This window comes from Anopheles funestus, chromosome 2RL (genome assembly GCF_943734845.2).
Source record: "Anopheles funestus chromosome 2RL, idAnoFuneDA-416_04, whole genome shotgun sequence".
NCBI lineage: Eukaryota > Metazoa > Arthropoda > Insecta > Diptera > Culicidae > Anopheles > Anopheles funestus.
In genome coordinates this window covers 21293736-21313405 of record NC_064598.1, presented here as the reverse complement: position 1 = coordinate 21313405, position 19670 = coordinate 21293736, and the positions used below count along the sequence as shown (strand labels likewise).

Genomic DNA, 19670 nt, shown 5'->3' with positions numbered 1-19670 from the left:
ATGGAATTTTCCCAACACTGGTCACATTCTTATCGAAATGGTGAAGTTTCCACAGAAGGATGCTGCCAAAACTTTTCCACCCATCGTCAACGTGTCCCGAGAGTGAAGAATTGCGTTGACGCGTGACTAACCGAGTCCGGCTAATCGGTGGTCGTTGGCGTTTTCATCCATCATTCACCTAATTTCACCTAAAGTTCGTGTAAGTGGTTTTCATCTTATCGATTTTTGAAAGTTTTCATTGGGCGAAAGTTATTGTCCGATTATTGAATGCGTTTTTAAAAAAGAGGCGAATTTGGTGACATGCATATGATCAACTGATAAAATTTTAAATCGTTATTAAACGATTAATTATAGGAAAACGAATAAATATTCAACAAAAAAGGAAAACATATTACAAATCCTCTGAGTCAACAAAGCGTTCAATTTTGCTGGAATTAGGTCAATATTATTACGTTTTGTTTATTGATTAGTTCATTAGAATCATTTCGCTTACTGATTAGTTTGTTTGCTGGTTTCAATGTTGCATTTCGAGCATTAAGAGCCTTTTCATGTGGAAAATTAGTTAATCATAGTTGATCGGAAAACTATGCATTTGATTGATTCATACAGAATCAGATGAGTTGCTGTAATATAATTCTAATATTTTGATGCATTTGAAATATTTTGACGAGGACTTATTTGTATCAAAAGCCATTACAGAGGAAAAGTTTAACAAGATGAAAAACCAAAATTATTAAAAGTGGCCTTTATCAAGTGCATTGAAGCTTTGGTTGACTAATTGATTCTCAACTGGTTTCCCAGGTGAACCTCATTGTCGGCAAGCACGTGCCATGCGATACTATTTATGATTATGTCAGCAAGTGAAACCAAACTGTCAAAAGTGGTTTTATTTATGTTTATCATAAGCATTAAAAAAAACACACACACACAAAATACAACCGTTTAAACACAAATCGTTTTGCTATCAAGTTTGTGGTTTTTTGGTTAGCACGTTCAATCATTCGGTACCAAAAGCAGGCAGGCAGAAGTGGATTTTGGGCGGTGGCAACAACCGTTGAAAACATCAACTCACCACCACCTCCATCGCCGGTCCTGTTTTTGGTGGATCCGCGGTTCCGGTTCGATTTTCCGCCACAGTCGGTTTGGAGGGGGCCGCATTTTTAATGGCAATTAAAAATGTATGCAAATCAAGAATTTAATCGTCCATTTAACCGTACCCGTAACCATCTCACCATTTCGATGTTTGCTCATCGAAATGTGTTGTTGCGCCCCATTCCGGCACTTCCGGCTGGGCTCCCACCCCTTGGTTGTTTTTTTCCCAGCCTTTTGCAGCAAAAGGGTATCACCGACCACTGTTTGTGTCCGCCTATAAACCGCGTACGTCTCGATAACGTGCTCGTTGCGATTGCGATGCTTTTCAAATGTAAATTAAGTTGTTCGAGCAAGTCGTTAAAGGCAGTTTCCCTCAAGCGGTACGCCTGGGACATGAACTTCTTCTGCGGTTGTTGGCTTCGGAAGGCCTATGGTACGCCCGGTCGGTTCTGGTGTACCACGGTGTGGGACGTTTCTTGGACAGGAGGGGCATAGACGAACCGTCACCATCCGACTGCTTCACAGGAAGCCATTCGACCGAAGGGTAGTCATACCGTAAACGGCAAGCTAAGGGTTGTCCTCTAATGGGAACGGTCGTAATAGGACGATGAAATGAAACAGCGTGGTAGAGAGAAGCCCGGGGAGGGGGGCGTGGGGGGGGGGGTTTCCCCGATTTCCTTTTCGTAAGCCATTTCAACGGTGACTTCCAATCGATAGCCCATTTGCTGTGGTACCGGATCCGCATAAACATGGAGACGGGCAAACCGAACGAAATGAACGCAAAGGAATCCATCGATTATCGCTTCGCTTTTCCACGCTTTTCTCTACCAAAGGACAAAAGTCCAGCCCCGTCTGTTGGTACGATCCTTATTCTCCCCCTCGCAAAATGATTGCATCGATCGATTAACGAAGAATGTGCAAGAAGTGAAAAGGAGAAAGAACTAACACACTTTTTCTTTCTCACTTTTTAAACATCGTGTCGCTTCGAGAGAAAAAAAAACACACAGAAACTTCCGGTGCTGGTTTTATTTTATTTCATTTTAATCTGCCATCCCAACTGCCGATGTCGAAATAATCGCGAAGCGAGCTCCCAGTTCGGTAGAAAGGGGTTTTGTCGTGCGGCAACACGCGGATATAGTCGACCTCGTTCCAAAAGCATCCAGCGCGAAGCAAAACAAGTGATTAATTAGAAATGACAGGAAGTGAAAAGTGGAAATCGTCCCCTTAATGACAGATATTAAGGTTCCTCTGGTCGGTGAGATACTTGCCGGGTAGGGCCGGGACAGGATGTGCCGTTTTGTCTCACTCGAACATTCGCTATCGGAACTCTCGTATTCGCGTTTTGTTGCACATTCCAGCACTTAACTTGTTTAGGTCTTGTTTTTATTTATCTCTTACATTCGTTCCAGCCTCAGCTCAGTACGACGGATAAGGACGACCGACCGAAAGCCAGAGGCACGCGAGTGAAATTCATTTAATTGGACTCATCATTTGCATTAGCGCTGGGCCTGTCACATCGGGGCAATGTTCCGGATGTTCGCGGTTCGGAAGGCACAAAGGATAGAAAAAGAAACCGGGGATGGCCTGTTTCACAAACGGACAGGCTGAGCACAGAACGTTGGGATGGAATTTAACTCGATCGAACGCAAATACCGACTGACGTTCGAAATAAGACACTTTCAGCGAACCGGAAATCGCTCGACAACGGAGCTTCGCAGTATAAGAAACGGCGATCCCCAGTCAAACCGGTTGCCAGTGGTCAACGTTCATTATGAACAGTGACGTGATGTGGCAGTGGAATGTGTCCGAGTTAATGATGAAATACGTTGATTAAATTTTCAATTTGATAGCAAGGTTTGGCGAAGCTGTGGATGAGTTCCGGGTATCGTTTTCCTGTGCACTACTATCGATCTAAGGGCAGTCCTATTGGGGAGGCTGCAAAAAGGAATAAGGCCAACGTGATCAACTGACGGGCGGATGTAGTTCTTTTTGGGGAAAGGAAAAAAAACATTTTCAGGTGCAATGGATAAGCAATTGAGTAAATCAAAATAGCAATAAACTACGATTGCCCGTACAGCATCATGACCTTGCTGTTGAAAGTTCTGCTAACTGCATTGACTGGTAAACTTCAAAAGAGCACGAAATCCAATCAACGTGCACGTTTTTTAACCGGTTCTGTTTTTTAAGGGTTCTTCAGCAACACTGAACTTTTTACTGAAAAGAGAGAGAGAGAGTGAAGGAACAGAAAAAAACTATGCCACGTTCGTCAATTTGTTGGAAGATGTAAGAAAACTTTTGCAACAAAAAAACGAAAGATGAAAACTCAAACGCAATAAAGCTTCATTTGCGTTGCAATTTCGTAGTGTCGGAAACAAAACTTGTGCAACAAAATTTTATTTATTGGTTGCGCATTTACGAAACGAAAGTTTTCTAAGGAACTGTATGGACGAGTAAAGAACTGGGATGAATAAAATCGTATTTTTAACGAGTTCGATATTGCAACATTTTTGCTAATCACCTTCCAATTCGCTAGCTTGAGTCAGCAAGACAGCGAAACCATTTTGCTCCCCAATATAGTTGATGGGAAGTATAAGAAAAAAAAATTACAAACAAGAATAAGAAATAGAAGAAGGAAAAAAATCTAACCATACCATTATTCCCATTTTCCAATCAACATTATCATCACATTCGTTTCGCTTCGTATCGCTGTTCGAATGATATGCCGTCAACATGATGGTCCGCCTCATAGCCGCATTCTAGATTGTGTGTCCTTGTTGATAAGCAGCAAAAAAAAACAGGACAGAAAGCAGCAGCGAAAGTCGACCGGAAATCAAATCATTTGAGGAAAAACGAAAGGCGAAAAATGATTCGGTCTGGAACAATGGTCAGAGCAAATTTACAATGAAACTACCATTTTTGATAGCTTCAGTCGATGATAGGAAAACGCCAAGACTGTTGGATAGGAAATGAAAGTCTTGTTTGCATTTCCTGGAAAAAATGGAACATGACTCAAGAAAAGAATGATGCTTCCGTACCATAAAATAACGATTCAGAATATCATCTAGAATAAAACATTTTGTAGAAATTATGGAAAATAAAGCAACTGTTTTACAGCACAATCTTACTTCCCAATATATTATAACCATTTATTTGTATTTGGCAAATACTGAAATTGACAACTACCAGCACATTTGCTTGAAAACTTATACATGTCTGTTTATTGTTCAAGGGCAAGGACGTTGTTGGAAGAATTTTCTTTCCAACCCCCTTCTTCACACACATTGTGCACAGGAATTGGAAAGGCGTTCATCCTCAAACGGACGGAAAGTATTTGTCAATCGAAAACATTCTTCATTCTTGGTACGAATATTTAACCCATTTGTCCCTTCTCCGAACCATCGAGTTCTAGGAAAATCGAATGCTCGCCATGCTGGATCGCAAAGTACAGTTCTGCAGCACATACACAAGTGCAGCAAACAAGATGCGATCGGTTTTTGCTGGACATGTCGTGAAGCTGGGATGTTATTTACACCGTTGCAACGGCAGAAGCTTCAACTATTTGACATTTCATCTTGCCGCTTACCATCCTCGATCCTCGTTTCTGGGGCACTGTTGCGTTGTTGTGTACGCAGCAAAGCCAGCAACATTCTCCCGGGCAACAACTTTTCCGTACGAATGTCCATCCGGAATGCAACAGAGCGCTGCTATGAGCTTTTTTTCTTTCTTTCTCTTCCCCCGAGAGTAAAGCAAGCGAATAGAAACATCATTGCACAGAACACAATTGGACAGTTTTCAGTCAATATTTCCCCCCTCCCCCCCCCCCCCCGTTTTTCCGATCCAACTATCCATCGTGGTGGATACGTCCCTCCAGTGAACGATTGGCCCACTTTTGGGTCTGTCCGAAAACTCGATTCACTCCCAGTCGGTTCGGTACTGTTTGTCGAACGTGTTTTGAAAGTTTGAGCAGAAAAGGAACATGTACATATGTGAGTGCTAATATGTGTGCGTGTGTATGTATGTATACTGGTTATATATGCATGTTTGCTTAGAAAGTTTCACTTCTCTCGAAATGGCTGTGAATATCCGAACGGGCAATATTGAGGAGCGAGACATTCCCGGTTTGATACCCGATGAACGTTCAAGGTAAAAGGGACGGTCAGTATGGCAAAGGGACGAAATAAAAAGAACGAACATAACCAAACCGTATCATACCAGAACCATTCTTACTGTCACACGTAATTGTTCTGCTACGGATGGTGGCAGCCATTACTGCCATTAGCCGGACAGCTGCCTGAAGCTTTTTGTTGCTAAGTGAAATTTTCCAAATCGAAATATCAAACCACACTTCCTCGTAAGATTATTTAGTGAGCGAGAAAAGTGGGGGTTGAGACAGCTTTGTTATCGTAAGGAATCGTTTCCATTATGTCAGTGGATTTATTTTACCAATGATTGGAAAACAATCACGATGACGTTCAGGTGACACTTTAGGATTAGGGTAGGATTTATGACGCTTTCAATTTATTACCTAACGATAACGACGTCTTTTCTAGTCAGTTAATCTGTCTTTTTTTCTATAACTGCATGGCAAAAGCTCTATCAATCAATCTATAAATAAATAAAATCAAATGTCTATAAATCTTTGACAACAACATTATGGTTGAGTTGAGAGGCACTTGGGTGTTGTCTACTAACCGGTCCTTTTACCTTCTGAGGAATCTTCTGAGAAAATATGTGAAAGGACAAAAGAGGTGCTACTGTAATTACACTGTAATCGTACAGTGAATTAGTCTCTGCAGGATCCGGTGGGTTGGTTATGTCATTCAAATGACACCGGACGACCCAAACCCGTAACGTCCTTTAAGGTCGTCCACATGGACAGAGCAGACGTAGTATTTTCAAGCTGAGAAGGAGCTGTGGCCGACACAAAGGGTGACGAAGATGCTCAATTGGGAGTACTTTTGAGGGCTTTCTTGAGGGCTTTCTTAGCAAGCCAAGATTGCTTTGGAGCGCCTGATAAGTAGGTAGGAATAAATCATTTCATTTTCAATTATATAGCATGTTCGATAATTATAAAAACCTTCAAACCAAATATGATTTGTGTCACCAAATAAATGGCAATTGAATATGGAAAACTCATTCTAATAAATAACACAAAATCAAGTTTCACTTGACATATTTTCAATATTTTAATATTTGTTTTTGAAGAAATTTCATGAAAAAAATATAATTATACACGCCGTTCGGGAATGACACCGAAAACACATGTACAGTTTTAAGAGAAGTAAGCAGAGTTAACTGCAAACAATCTATTACGCGGCCATATTCATAACGGCTATACTTCATTGCAATAAAACCGTATCATCTATGCATACTGTCTCTCACCTACTTTTTCCCCCGTACCACTGAATGGTATGAGTTTGGACCCGGAATCGATATTCCGTTACGGTTGTTTAGCTGTGTTCCGCTCGCATTTTCCCATCCGGGACGCGGTTCAATGCATTTTTGATGTCATTCCGCTGAAAACTGATTGCATCGAAGCATATGGCGGAAATCGAAAATCGACCGTTCGCTTGCATCCCATTCTTTCCGTTTCCGCGGATCAACAAATCCCTTCCCCTTGTGCGCACCCGATAAGTGACATTTATGAGTTCAACCAAACGGTTGAGGTTAATCCGTGGTATTGGATCGGTGGGTTGGGACGTAGCTCATTAAAAAAAGGGGAGCGAAGGGAAACGATGGCAAGGCAAGTGTGTGCGGAAAAGATTGCTTTCACCGGAAATCCTTCCAGAATCACTGGAACCGATGAAGGGTAGGCTGGGTGAGTACTAGCAACACTTGGCTTTCCGTACCGATTCCTGCGATTGCGTGATTTTCGACAATCAATCGTTGGAAAAAGTAGTTTGTGAAGTAGTGATGGGCAGGCGGGGACAAAGGAGAAGTGCGAGAGATGTCACGCGGGCCATCGAACAGGGTTGACGGTTTTGCAGCACATAATTAATGATGCGCACGATTGGACTGATTTGTGGTTGGTTGATTTGCCACGTTTCTGTGCCCCGTTGTGATGCGAGGGAGGCAACTCTTGTGCCGTTCCCTTGTTCACCGGGCCCTATCACTGGCAACGATGATTTTGGAGGGTACGAAACGATACCAGTGCGGTAATGTGGAACTGGAACGAATACACCATTCCACTCCAATTCGTCACCAAGGACTCGATGAAAGTGTTGATGGATGGAGCGTATCGTTTTCCACCCACTGGCTCACCCTCGGTCGTCCTTTGCGCCTCGTGAATTTATGCTTCATGAAGCAATTTCTTCAACCTGCAGTGGAACGATCGATAGTGAACGAAATTTTCGTCCAGATCGGTGTGTTAATTAATCGTGCCCCAATAAGCGACAGTGGGTGGCGCGATACAATTATGCAGCCAACGAAGCAGTTTACAGCTACACGTCCGTGAATTGGGACGGCTGGTTGTGGCTATTTATCGCGTATTATGTCCTATCTGGTGCATAAACAATGTATGGTAAAATAAACAGAGTAAAAACGGGCAAAAGGGCCCCTATACCTACCTGAACAAGCTTGCGGTGGCAGTGGAAAGATGAGCGTTGTGGAGCTTTTTCGCCGTGCCACAGCACAACCTAATGACTGTGGCTTAAAGCTTCGTAGCTGCTGCATAAAGTCTGAACACTCCATCAGGGCAACGTCTGCGAAGTGCAGATCGCAGAGGATTTGATTCTGTGGGATGGTTGAAAAGACAAGATAAAGAAGCAATAAAGTGTCGTGAATACTGCGGCAAAAAGGCTGGTCGTTTGTGCGTTGTCCACTCACCTTGAACCGTCTTGCGCGCTTCTGATTGGGGCCAGTAAGGTTGAGACCACATGAGTTGCACCTCAAACATTCCTCGTGATAGTGATTGTTCTCATACAGGGGCGAAGGCTCTGTGGAGTTTGAAAAGAAAACGTTTGTTTTTGAGTTTTTCATTACGAGTATGTGTGACGGAAGGCTTGATTTATTGATGATTCTGATAATTAATTTAAATTACGCATTTAAACAGAATTTATTGTAGAATAAGATTAGTAATAAATATTCAAATACAACAAAATCTTGAAATTGTTGTTCAAAATCTAAAAATTATTGGCTGTTGTAACGGAAGCTTTTATTCCTAACAATGGCACACATAATAGAGTATACAAACAGAACAATTGTCGGTTCAAAGAGTCAAACAAACCACAAATCGTCTGGAATTGATCAGAAGAGCATCAGATGAAAACTGTATTCGCTACTGAATTATTAAACAGCGAAAGGAGCTCGGAAAAGAGAATGAAAGAATACTGATCGATGGGAAAATACCATTTAAGTAGAATAAATAAAGACTCCACTGGAAAACGGAGCAAACCTGAGACAAGAAAATACTCCATATAAGCCGATTACGGATATTTTCCAACTGTTTGCCGTTCGCTTAAGCATTACGTATAGATGGCAATTTTTTTTTGAGGAACTACTTCAAAAATGAAAAGGAAGTAAAAAATCGCACAAAACATTGTCCATACCGTTTAAAATCGAATAGCAATTTCATCACTCCACCAAGGAAGTATTAAGTGTATACAAAACAAAAAATCCTTTTTCTCTATACCACTTGGTTGTGCTACAAAGCGAGAATGGAGAAGAAATATGCATACAATATTCCGGAAGGTTTTTTTCTATCAGGATAAAATATAAGCTTAAAAAAATCCCTCCAGTTACCTGAAGAAATTATTAAAGTGTAAAAACTTCACACCAAATCTCGCTGAAAAAAATGTGAACGATGTTAACATTATTTCTAGTAACGTTTTTTTTCCTTCCTCATCGTTTTACCCTGCTGGGCAGAAAAAGGCGAACTTCTATCGCACGGATCGTGACTTCGAAGAGGATGGGTAAAATTATTTGATTGAATTTAGATTCCTTCTTGGCTAGGTACTCCTCTACCTATTCCTCTACCCAATGAAGCGTCGTCGGAGTGAAATGATGCACTCGGTTGGAATAAAAATGTACATCAAATTATGCTCGATGATGTAACGAGCTCAGCCGTAGCCTCGGTGAAACATGGAAATGGACACAACGAGTGGACACGAAACCGTTTGCTATGGCCGATCATTTTGTGCTCTTCGCTACATACACACACACACACCCAACTCGTCAACTTGACATCGTGCGGTTCCGCATGGATGGCAAGAAAAATGAATAATTTTTCGGGTATTTTACTTCGTTGAAGAATTTCGCCTTTCCGCTGTGGCAAGTGGAGCATGATGAAATTTAATGTAATAGAGAATAATCATCTGCACAATGCATCATTTAGCATGAGTTAGGTTAATGGTAGATGTACAGTTGCTTTGGATGAGAAGAGTATATGGAGAAATATTGATTGTTTTGGCTCATTTTTGTTAAGAGGTTCGTTTACTGAAAACGATGCCTTAATTATTTCGTAAACATTAATTGTTTATTGAAATAAATCAGACACATGAGCTTATTATAAAAAAAACACTCAAATTATATCAAAAGGAGAGTTTAAGATAATTCCATTTCAAAATTAAATTGACTGTAATTTTTCTCTCTCTAATTTCATGATGAACATCCTCACCGATAGCTTATTAATCGACTGGTGATGGTTCAGTTAACAAAAGTTTTTATTTTTTTAACATCGCTAAGTAATCTCGTAGACGATTAGTTCCATTAGAAGGTGATACATTGATACAGAAATTTCCGTGATATTAATGTTATTATGTCTCTATAGTGGCTGCCTGCCAGATACTTCTATCAAAGTTTCTTGGTACTGTAGCATCAAAAGCAGAAGCCTTTGAATGTAAATTATACAAAGGAAAATATTCGGGGAAGAGTTCAATAGAATCTTTCGGCAATTCTATCATAAAGTGAATGTTTTTAAGGTTTAATACTAAAAATGAATATTCTCTGCCATTGCTCTTAGAAGAAATTATTCATTTACTAACATACTTCATACATACATGATTTTTAATCCCGTTTTTGTTGCCGATAATTTATTTCTCAACACAATTAAAACCTTTCCCCTAGTAGCGATCTGCCGAAAGCAGTAATAATATTATTCATTACGTGATTTGTTAATCCGCTTCGACATGTCTCATTTTTCATGGCGCAAAAAAATCCTACGTTTTAATGGTTTTTGCGTATAGAAGAATATAAATTAAATTATTATTATTATTAATAGATCCCCACTTCAGCAAAGTAGCCGAGGAGTGGTTCCTGCGAGAAATTATCTCACTTCGTGCCAATTAATAATGGTTTCTGTACCGACAGGAGCAACAAAACATGCCGCATAATTCATCAACGAACGTGTGTATGGGTTTTGCTATCGGCTGGCACAAATCCAGATGCGTAATATTGAAGCTAATAAGAAAGAAAACTTCCTTCATGTTACCAGCAGCAGCGGTGTGGAGGTCATGCTTTCGGGATAGTTAATGGTGCTTCGGAGATGAGTCCGACAGCTGCTAAAGCGCAAAAGTTTATTATTTATGTATCGAATTATGGGTAACGTTAAGGCCTACGTTTTGTGTGCACATGAAGGGCATGAATCCTCCCTTGTATAGAACCCTGATCGAAGGACCCAAATCACCAGCAGGGCACACCTTCTTGCTGCATCGTTACCCTTCCGCTGTCTAGAGCGGGAAAATCTATTACTCTTCCAAGAAGAAAAGTGCTTGAGATTGGTTGGGAATGAGTTACAACAAGCGTGGCAACCAAGTGACCAGTGTGTGGGGAGTTTCTTCGTATCTTTGAAAGACAACCATTTGTTATGCGTTTCTGGGTTCCATTCCCGCGTGTAGGGTACCTGCTCGATCGATGGTGCAAGTGAACGATTTATACTTTTCCACTCTTCAAATCATCATGTAGGTATGGGAGTGTGTGTCCTTTTTTTGTAGACCATGGAGAAATATCAGTAAAAGTTGTAACAACTTACACTTTCCTTCCTACAGTTTAGTGCGGTTATTCGCTACCAATGAACCATAAAAAATCCATCTTCACACGTTAATGGAAGCTAGCCGGAACCTAGCAAAAAACGAAATGTGTTCGGGATTTTATTTGGTGCTTTTTTTTGCTTGCCATGTTCTTTTTCTTTTAAGATGGACTTTCTTCAAAAGGAAAGAAATGATGTATAGATAGGCTGGATAGCACCTGAGCACCCAACCGTTTGTTTGTTTGGAAGTAGCGGAGATGGATTTTCCTGAATGTGTTGCTTAATATTTAACGAAACTCTGGGCCAGTTCGTAAATTATGGTGAAGGTTCATTGATTGAAGTTCTGCCAAAATTATGCTTCGGTTAATGGATTCGATCAACTTTAGTGCGTTTCAGTTCTTTGTATTAGTTAGGTGATCATATTTTTTCTACTTTTTTTTATTCATAAAGAACTGCCTGGCCGTATTGCTTATCTTATTATATTTTTTCTACTTGCTTTTATTACATATTATTATGTGCTTTATTATTTGTTTTTATTCAATTTGTTCAAGTTATGAAATCAAAATATGGGCCAGCTTAATCGAATACTTTTATATTACATCTCACTCCACAATAAACACCCCTTCGAACCGCACTAACCGGAACCCAAACAATTTAACTTGCCCAGGACCGGGGGGATGTTTTTTTTTGCAATTGGCCCCTAGCAAAGTGTGGTAGAAAATTGCGTGAATTCGGTGATGGTCATAGTCATCAAATATTGATGTGACAGATTGGATGACTGGAAGAGATGGCTCAGATGGTCTGCAGGTGAAATGCCGTGGGCTGATGCCGTTTGCTGATACAACCGGGCGGACCGATCGATCGATTAGCAAAGCGGACAGGTAAGTTAGCCATGATTTCGGTCCTTTCGTGCGTTGTGCCATTTCTTACCTCTTGCCCAAGATTGGCGGTATGATGGCCAGTTCTCAGATTTAATCAAACAAACTGTTCCGTTAAATGGTGGAACGATGAAATGCATTATTTACTGAAGCGGGCTTTCTGTGGTGGCATATGGTAGATTTGATTGTTGTTTGCTTAGGATAGTTGTTCGGGGAAATGGTTCATTTTGATGATATTAAATTTTGTCTAATAATGTGCCGTGTAGGGGAAAATGGATACCCACAGTCAAAGGGGGAAAAATCTCCTTGGACCTTTTGTACGAATTGTGGTTGCAGTTTTACGACACATCACAATCGCCATTTCTAAATTCAATCAGAGCAAATGTGTTAATATACGAGCAATAAAACAAATTGTCATTATTTTCTCATTGATCCATTACGGGCGATTAAAGTTTAACAGCGTTGAGTGTTCCACAGCATCTTCATCACGTCCGCTTGACGAATATGAATTCAATCCCACCCAAAATCACACCATACTGACAGTTAAGATGATAATAAATGACAAAACTTTGAACCTTTCAGTTTTATGGCTAATGCAGAGGTAGAGTGGGGCCAATAGGAAAATGGTCAAGAGTGAAACATTTTCACCAACATTCATCCCTGAGTCTGATGCGCAAGATAGAATGCTTTCTTGTTTATCGCATCTCCCTTCACAGCATCTCGGGTTTCGGTGACACATTGTCACACGTTTTCCTTAGCTTATCTTGCAGTTGGCCAGTAATCATACCGTCAAAGTGTTACCACCTTGGGAACGGTAAGAGCGAAGAGCAAGAAAAAAAGGAAATTGCTAATGTCGGCAGCGGGAGGAGAGAGAAAAAATACTTCACGTGTAACTTGGGCGAAGGTGTCGAGTGACAGCTTGGTCAGCTTGTCAAAGTTCTGTGGCGTTAAGCGAAAAGAAGAAAAAAAAAACAGTAGAATCTCATTGGGATTAGAGAATTTTTCACACTGCTAACACTAGGTTGGGAAGTTTGTCTATAGGTGTGGTTGTGAAGTTATTTTATTTTTTTTCGTTACCACTGGTAAAACTTCTCGATGGATGTGGAAGTGATTTGAAGATACCTCGATGCTCGACCAACTCGTGTGATTAGCTTTGGTGAAGTGTTTCTTTGCCCGCCCGTGTGTTTTAGCCTTAAAAAAGAAAAGACCCTCACCTGTCCGATTGACTTTGACGCAGAGTAAAAATGCCGTAAAATAGCTCGTTTCTCTTGGTTGGTTTCTACTTTCGTGCCGTTGGGAAGATAGGTGGTTTCAACTTGCGATAGAAAGCTGGCAAGTTTTAGCAACCGAAGAAGGGCATCATGTGGTCCATTACGTGAAATAAATGGAAGACATCTCAATCGTAATGAAAGTATGATACCCGAGCTAAGCGATTGGGTGTGTGTCACGTGCTTAAAGTTTTCAATTTTAATTAACTTTTTTTTTAACGCAAGAAATTTATAGTATAAAAGTGATGCGGCTGAGAATTCTTTCGAAATTAAGCAAACAATAGTAAACGATCGATTCGATCGCAAAAGTAAAACGACATCCACACAGGTGGAGCGTTTTGGTTCCGATTATTTATTCCGGTGCCTACCTAATAATCACTTCATCAAATGCGGAAGGTCATAAACCGTGGCGTCACCTAACGGATTCGGTATTGCCAGACGTTTGCCAGGTGCTGCGATAATTGTGTGGCATTTCCGTCCATTTTAGCTTCACAGCCACAGCCGGTAATGATTAGCATAATTTCGTTCTGTCAAACTGAGCCAAACGAAAGCGAAGTTTTTCCTGTAGCAATGAACTGCGTTAGTTGCCACAAGGTAAAAATGGTAAAGAAGGCAATAAAGTACACTGTTGATGATGTAAACCGATAGTGGCTTGGCAGTCACGTCAGCTGGTGCAATATGAAAGAAAAGCGACCCTTTTGTAACCTTTCACTGCCATTGTGTTGGGTGGGTGTTGTGGTTTGGAAAATGTGTAAGTATGTCATCGTAACAATGTGACCCCGTAACATGAACGTTTTTCTATTGCTCCAAATTATTCCTACAGAAGAAAAACAAATAAAACCTTTTTTGATGGAATCACAAACTTCCTGTAGAAGCGCTCCGTTGTGTTTTATTTTGCCCTTTAAAACACTTTAAAATTTGAATTCAGCCAAATTCACCTGAACGACACAACTGTGACAATATTCATTATGCTGAGTCTCTTTTTGTGTAGATTATAAAACCGAATAAAGTGTGCTCTGGTTAGAAAAAGAAAAGATCATAATAATAACGATAAAGTGTTAACGGGGCCAACAGCGTCCGTCAACGGTCAGTGACTGATAAGTGGTATGCAAAGAAAGGATACAGAAAAAGGATCCAATTCAAGCGGCTTCTTGACACTGACCGCACTCAGTTTCAGCTCACTCAGTGTTTCCTTTCTTGCAGAGCTACATACACTTCCATCGGTGACATTTGCATTAAGCTCAGTCGAGATGATTTCCTTGGGAGCAGCGGGCAACAGAATTGTCAGAAGTTTTGAGAGAAAATCCATTCTTCTTAAAACCCATCACCGTCCGAACATCGCTTGAACGATGACATGCCTTGGTGAATGTAGAATTTGCAGCCCAGTGAAAGAACTGGTGAGAAGTACTAAAAATTATCACGATGGTTCTGTCCAATCGAAACGAATGTGCGGTGGAGTAAAGAAAAGAAATCACCCATACTTGGCAATGAGCGTCATTCGTTGCATAATTTGTAATTTAAAAACAAAAAAAAAAGAAAAACTGACACAGAGAAAAGGGGAATTATGGGACGGGGTCGAGTGAAAATTGATGAAGTGAATCGAGCTGTACTTTAGAAGTGAACCTCGTGATGAAGTAGATTCTTTTTCCAAAAAAAAAAAAAGGGGGGAAACCGAAACCTCGCTTTGCTTTGCTGCATCATTGGTGGCATCATTCGCGTCACAATTACGTTCATGAGCGGTGGCGTTTTTGCAAGCTTCATTCTTCCAACAAACTAGTTTATCATCATTATATTTGCCGAACCATGGTTGCCATGTTGCCTTGGCCAAGGAACTTTGTGGCATTCTTTAGAAAGGAAACTCCGCAGGTCACCGTTTGTGCTTATTTGTGGGGTGGTAAAGGGGGTGGGAAGGAGGTGAGGGGTTGGGGTGGGAGGTTATGCTGTCGTCAGGCTGCTTTACCGAAGACGTTGCATTAGATCCATTGCTGCCATTCTTCGCAGTCAAGTGTTGAGTGATGGAATGCACGTTCTCTTTGAAATCCCTCTGCATATTTCAGGTTTCCTTACTTCAAACCAGCATCCAGCCCGCCCTCACTCTTCTCATCCCTTTTCCATGGTTTTACTCTTGGAGAAACTCCTTTGACGTGTTTTATTTGTAGTTAGTTAGCACGCTATGGTTTCCTTGTTCGCTTTTTCAGTTGCAATCAATCTTCTGTATTGAAGATGTTCGGTCGTATAAGGCTTTCCAAGCCAATTCAAAATCGTGTAAGGTTTCGATCGAAACCGGCTTGATTGTACTGTCCCTGTTCACTTTGTAACAGTATCCCTTTTTTACTATGTTTCCTCTTGACTCTAAGTGTAAAGAAAAAAAAACGTGAAAGTATTTTTTTTCTTCAGCGAGAACTTTCTTTAAATTTTCTGTCGCAAATCGAAATTGGTAGCTAATATGAAAAAGGATGATAATATGGTTGTCTTTCACAGCGTTTCTTTGAGGATGGATTCGGAGGCGGATACTTAAAATTTCCATTAAGAAAAGCAATTCTTGGAATTTCCGAACGATTCTGTCATAGATTTTTTATCGTTTAAGCAATAATATAAATACAAATTTTCTTCACTGTGACCGAATTGAGTGTAATTTGCAAAAAAAAGGACTAGTATTAAAAGTGAGCTAGAATTTTTATTCTCGAACAAAGAATATGTTTCACAAGACAAACTGCTCCTGGAACAGGTAGGATTATGCTGTGGGATTTAAATGGATAAAAACTGAAAGCCGTACGCAATAAGACACTCTCATTTCGCCTCGATGTGGTCTGTTGGTTGCCGGATTAAAGCACCCAAAACATGTTTTATTAAATGTTCAGTTCCAAAACTGCTTGGAAAAGCAAAACGAAGCAAAACCAAAAAAAGAGATAACAATCGTATACAGCCCATGTCACAGGCAGTTTGTTACGTTGCAGTAAATAGTTGTATTGGTTTGAGAGAAAAAAAAGTGGACGAATTCCTTGTCCATGTTCACGACAAAAGGATTACACTTTCCATGGCCGATAAATTACGTTCCATATGTCAGTGCTCGAGTGCTCTTGGTGCTAGAGCCCGAGCTGCAGCTTCCGGATGAACAAACGTGGCTCGCTTGACAGATAATACCACCGGACATGGCTGAAAGAAATTACGATACATTCACACAAACACAGAGCGAGATGTTGAGCTCAATGCTCTAAAGGGAAAACAGGAAAAAACCCACACAGCTACATTAATCCTCCTTCCAGAAAATGTCTCTTTAAATCGACGACCGTGCAACAAGTGCTGTGGTCGTCTTGAAGCTTTGAAGAGATACTGTTTTTTTCTTACTTACTCCACGATAAGGCATTTTATACATCCGGCAAAGATATGGCAGGACAGTGGTACGTTTCCCTTTCGCAATGCAATCGGAACGAAATAATAAAATGAAAATCCGGTTCAAGCGGCAAACGGGCGAGGACGAAAGAAAGAAAAAATCCCGCCTGATATGCTCAGCTCCATGTCAAATTGTAGCACAAACATCAAGGAAGCAATATAATCCCGGAATGAAGGATGTACGGCTGTGCAAAAAAAAGGTGTAGAAAACACACATCTACATGAACGTATACACAGTCACGTACACGAAAAGAATGAAAGATCTTATGAAGCAGGAAACCCGAAAGGAAGGAAAATCGAACCGGCCAAACGAATGACGGCTGGTCCCGGTCGCAAGGGATCAGTTGCGATCGGTACGGGTTTTTTTTTGCAGTTTGTTGAACAACAAGGGAAAAGCATGAAAGCCTACGGGGTGACGGTTGCTAGCTGCAACGAGTTTGAAATTCAATTTTACATTTTTTGATTGCATTACAGTGAGTCAACGATGGCGTCTGGGTGTCATATGTACGCGCGCCAAAAGGATGTTTCGCTCCGCTCCACTCGCCGTATTCGCCCACGGTGAGTGTTGACGGTGCGGCAGATGAAAGATGAAAGCAGTAGCAATTGCTCGAGGGCATCCCAATCGAGAATCGAGGTTCGCATTGGATTGTGAGTTAGCTCTTGTGACCCCGTTTGTTGTATGCTGCAGGCATACAGATAGAGATATCGTTGAGCTGCACCAGTGAGCATTGAGTCTCTCTTTAAAGTTGGGTTTTTTTTCACGTAGACACAAGAAAAGGCTTTTGCTTTAGAGAAACGTACACTGGAAGCAGCACTACATGACGGATGAACAATTGTTCTTGCTTTCAGGCTTCGGTACGATGCCAGACACCATCAGGTACCAGGCGTCTCCATCGGTTGTGTTCATCAGTCAATCCACGCTGTACGTTTAAGCTCGCCCGTGATGTAAAACGTGAACTGAAGCAACTTTTCACGAGTCAAAGAAGGTGGTTTGGGTTTCTCTTTTTTCCGTCCCCCCCTTTACATAAGCGAAGAACACCACCGAGGCTGAAGATACTCGGAGCTTTTTGCAAGCGAATGTAAGAGACGAACGTCGTGGCAGCCATGGAATAGCACACGATAACTTGAAGAATGCTTTATGCGGTATACGTCTTCTTTATGGTTCACAACCAATTCTTCTCGCTTGCTTGTGGGATTTACAGCATAAAGTCAAACCGTACGTACCGGTACGGTCGCTGGTTCTATAGAACTAGCTCGTGTAGGTACGGTGTTGGAACGTTTGTCCCGGCTATCACCATTGAAGGTGAGCTTTTCTTCCCTTCGCTGCACCAAACCCATCGATGGTGACCGTTTTTTTATGGATCGAACAGGTTGTGGCATGGTTGTACCTTTTAGCACAAGCAATCGTAACCGGGGGATCGGGTTCAATAAGAAAATGGCAACGATTTGCTTAACACGAAGGTTTACGAGATGGGCTGAGGAGCCATGAACTTTCAAGGATATTCCTTAGACGTTTCTAGCATGGTGTAATAGAGAGAGAGAGAGAGAGAGAGAGAGAGAGAAGGAGAGAGCGAGAAAGGGAGAGATAAAAAAGGACTCTTAAAGCTCAATCCATTTCTTCCAATTTTCCAACCGAGTTTATTATTCTCCACACGGGGAGCCTGATGTGCCCTTTGGGGTAGAAATCATTTTATTACCATTTTTTGGGTTGCGCTCACAGTGTGCATGTGTGTTGTTTGTTAGTTGTTGTGTTGTTCAGTTTTGCGGGACGAAATATGCTAATAGATCCGTAACGGTGACGGCGCCTGGAAGGACATTTGGGAGATATTACCTTCGAGGTGAAGGAAATCGTTTGCCGTAACTTATTCATCTAGCCGAACATAAAGCAAACACCGGCATCGCATCGATCGGCGCGTCGGCGTAAATGGGATTCGGCCTTGGAATCAAACGCGCGTGAAAATAAACGGCCACATATTGACGAAAATGTTCCACTTCCTCTCAAATGCGGCAAAACAAGGTTTTGCTCGAACCGTTCCAACCGTAACCGATAAACTGGGAAGCCATTTCGTACGGTACCGGGGAATGGGGATTAGTATGTGCTTTCGCTTTCCGGGTTGCTTAAATTAACGATTCCAAGGCCTAAAACGAGCACCATCAAGCTGAAGTTTATTTCCGTCGAAGGGTCGTTCAAAATAAAAGTACACAAATGAACCCGTTTGTTGCCGGAAATTCGACGCATTTCCCAAAAAGGCTGAGGGTGTGGGTACGATATAAAAAAGGGGTTCAAAATCAATTATCGATTTCCGGGACGACTTATCCAGGCCGTTACTTACGGCGGCAATGTTGTACGGTGTGGGATAGAAAGGTATGGGAGAGAGAGAGAGAGATTGGATCCGAACCAGGCAAATGCTTTGAGCGAATGAGCCAATGTATGCTGTTTGTTTATTTTTATGCCCGTTCGCTATCCCGTTCCGGAATGCGGATAGGCAACTCATGTGCTAAATTTGAACACGAAGCGAAGTCGTACGGAAAGCTGACGGAGCTGTGGCTCATCGGTGCAGTTTTGGTGATATCATAAATTTTTCTCAATTTACGCGAATACACCATTTTGCCCCTCGACTGCCAGTGCGTTCATAAACTATTTATTGATCTTTCGGTCCAATATACATTGGGGGTTGGATTCAAATTATACCGCATTTGCTTTTCTACCTTCGAAACCCGCTTGGATGGTGCGAACTTCATCGTATTTGCTTTATTGAATTGTTCAAATCATATCAGGTCTATGAGCAAAGAGTATAGTTTCTATGCGGTTTTAGTTTAGTTTTTTTTGTTGCTGAGTAGTGACCAAAGCTTTCTGAAGCTTCCAAGTAAATTGATTCCACCGAACGGTTAGAACAAGGAACGAGTGTGTGAATTATAGATTTAATTTGTGATGTGCCCGTTGCAGGAAGCTTTTGTTTCTCACACGCTTGAAACTGATTGGGGCCAATGGGAACATTTTTCCTTCAATGCACAAGCTTCATTACTTAATCATGACCCCCGTTATGGGGGTAGTTCCCCATGAGCCGCACTCTT

At 41.3% G+C, this 19670-nt stretch overlaps 1 protein-coding gene across 14 annotated transcripts in view; it reads right to left on the bottom strand.

Annotated features, from left to right (window-relative positions):
* The window catches only part of LOC125761329 (uncharacterized), a 181460-nt gene that overhangs the window by 49103 nt on the left and 112687 nt on the right, over positions 1-19670 (bottom strand). For all 14 annotated transcript variants that reach the window (XM_049422339.1, XM_049422336.1, XM_049422344.1 and 11 more), the window contains 2 exons: positions 7918-8027; positions 7659-7824 (listed from right to left, as the gene is read on the bottom strand). In XM_049422339.1, coding sequence (XP_049278296.1) covers positions 7659-7824; positions 7918-8027 — 276 coding nt within the window. The remainder of the gene's footprint in view (positions 1-7658; positions 7825-7917; positions 8028-19670) is intronic.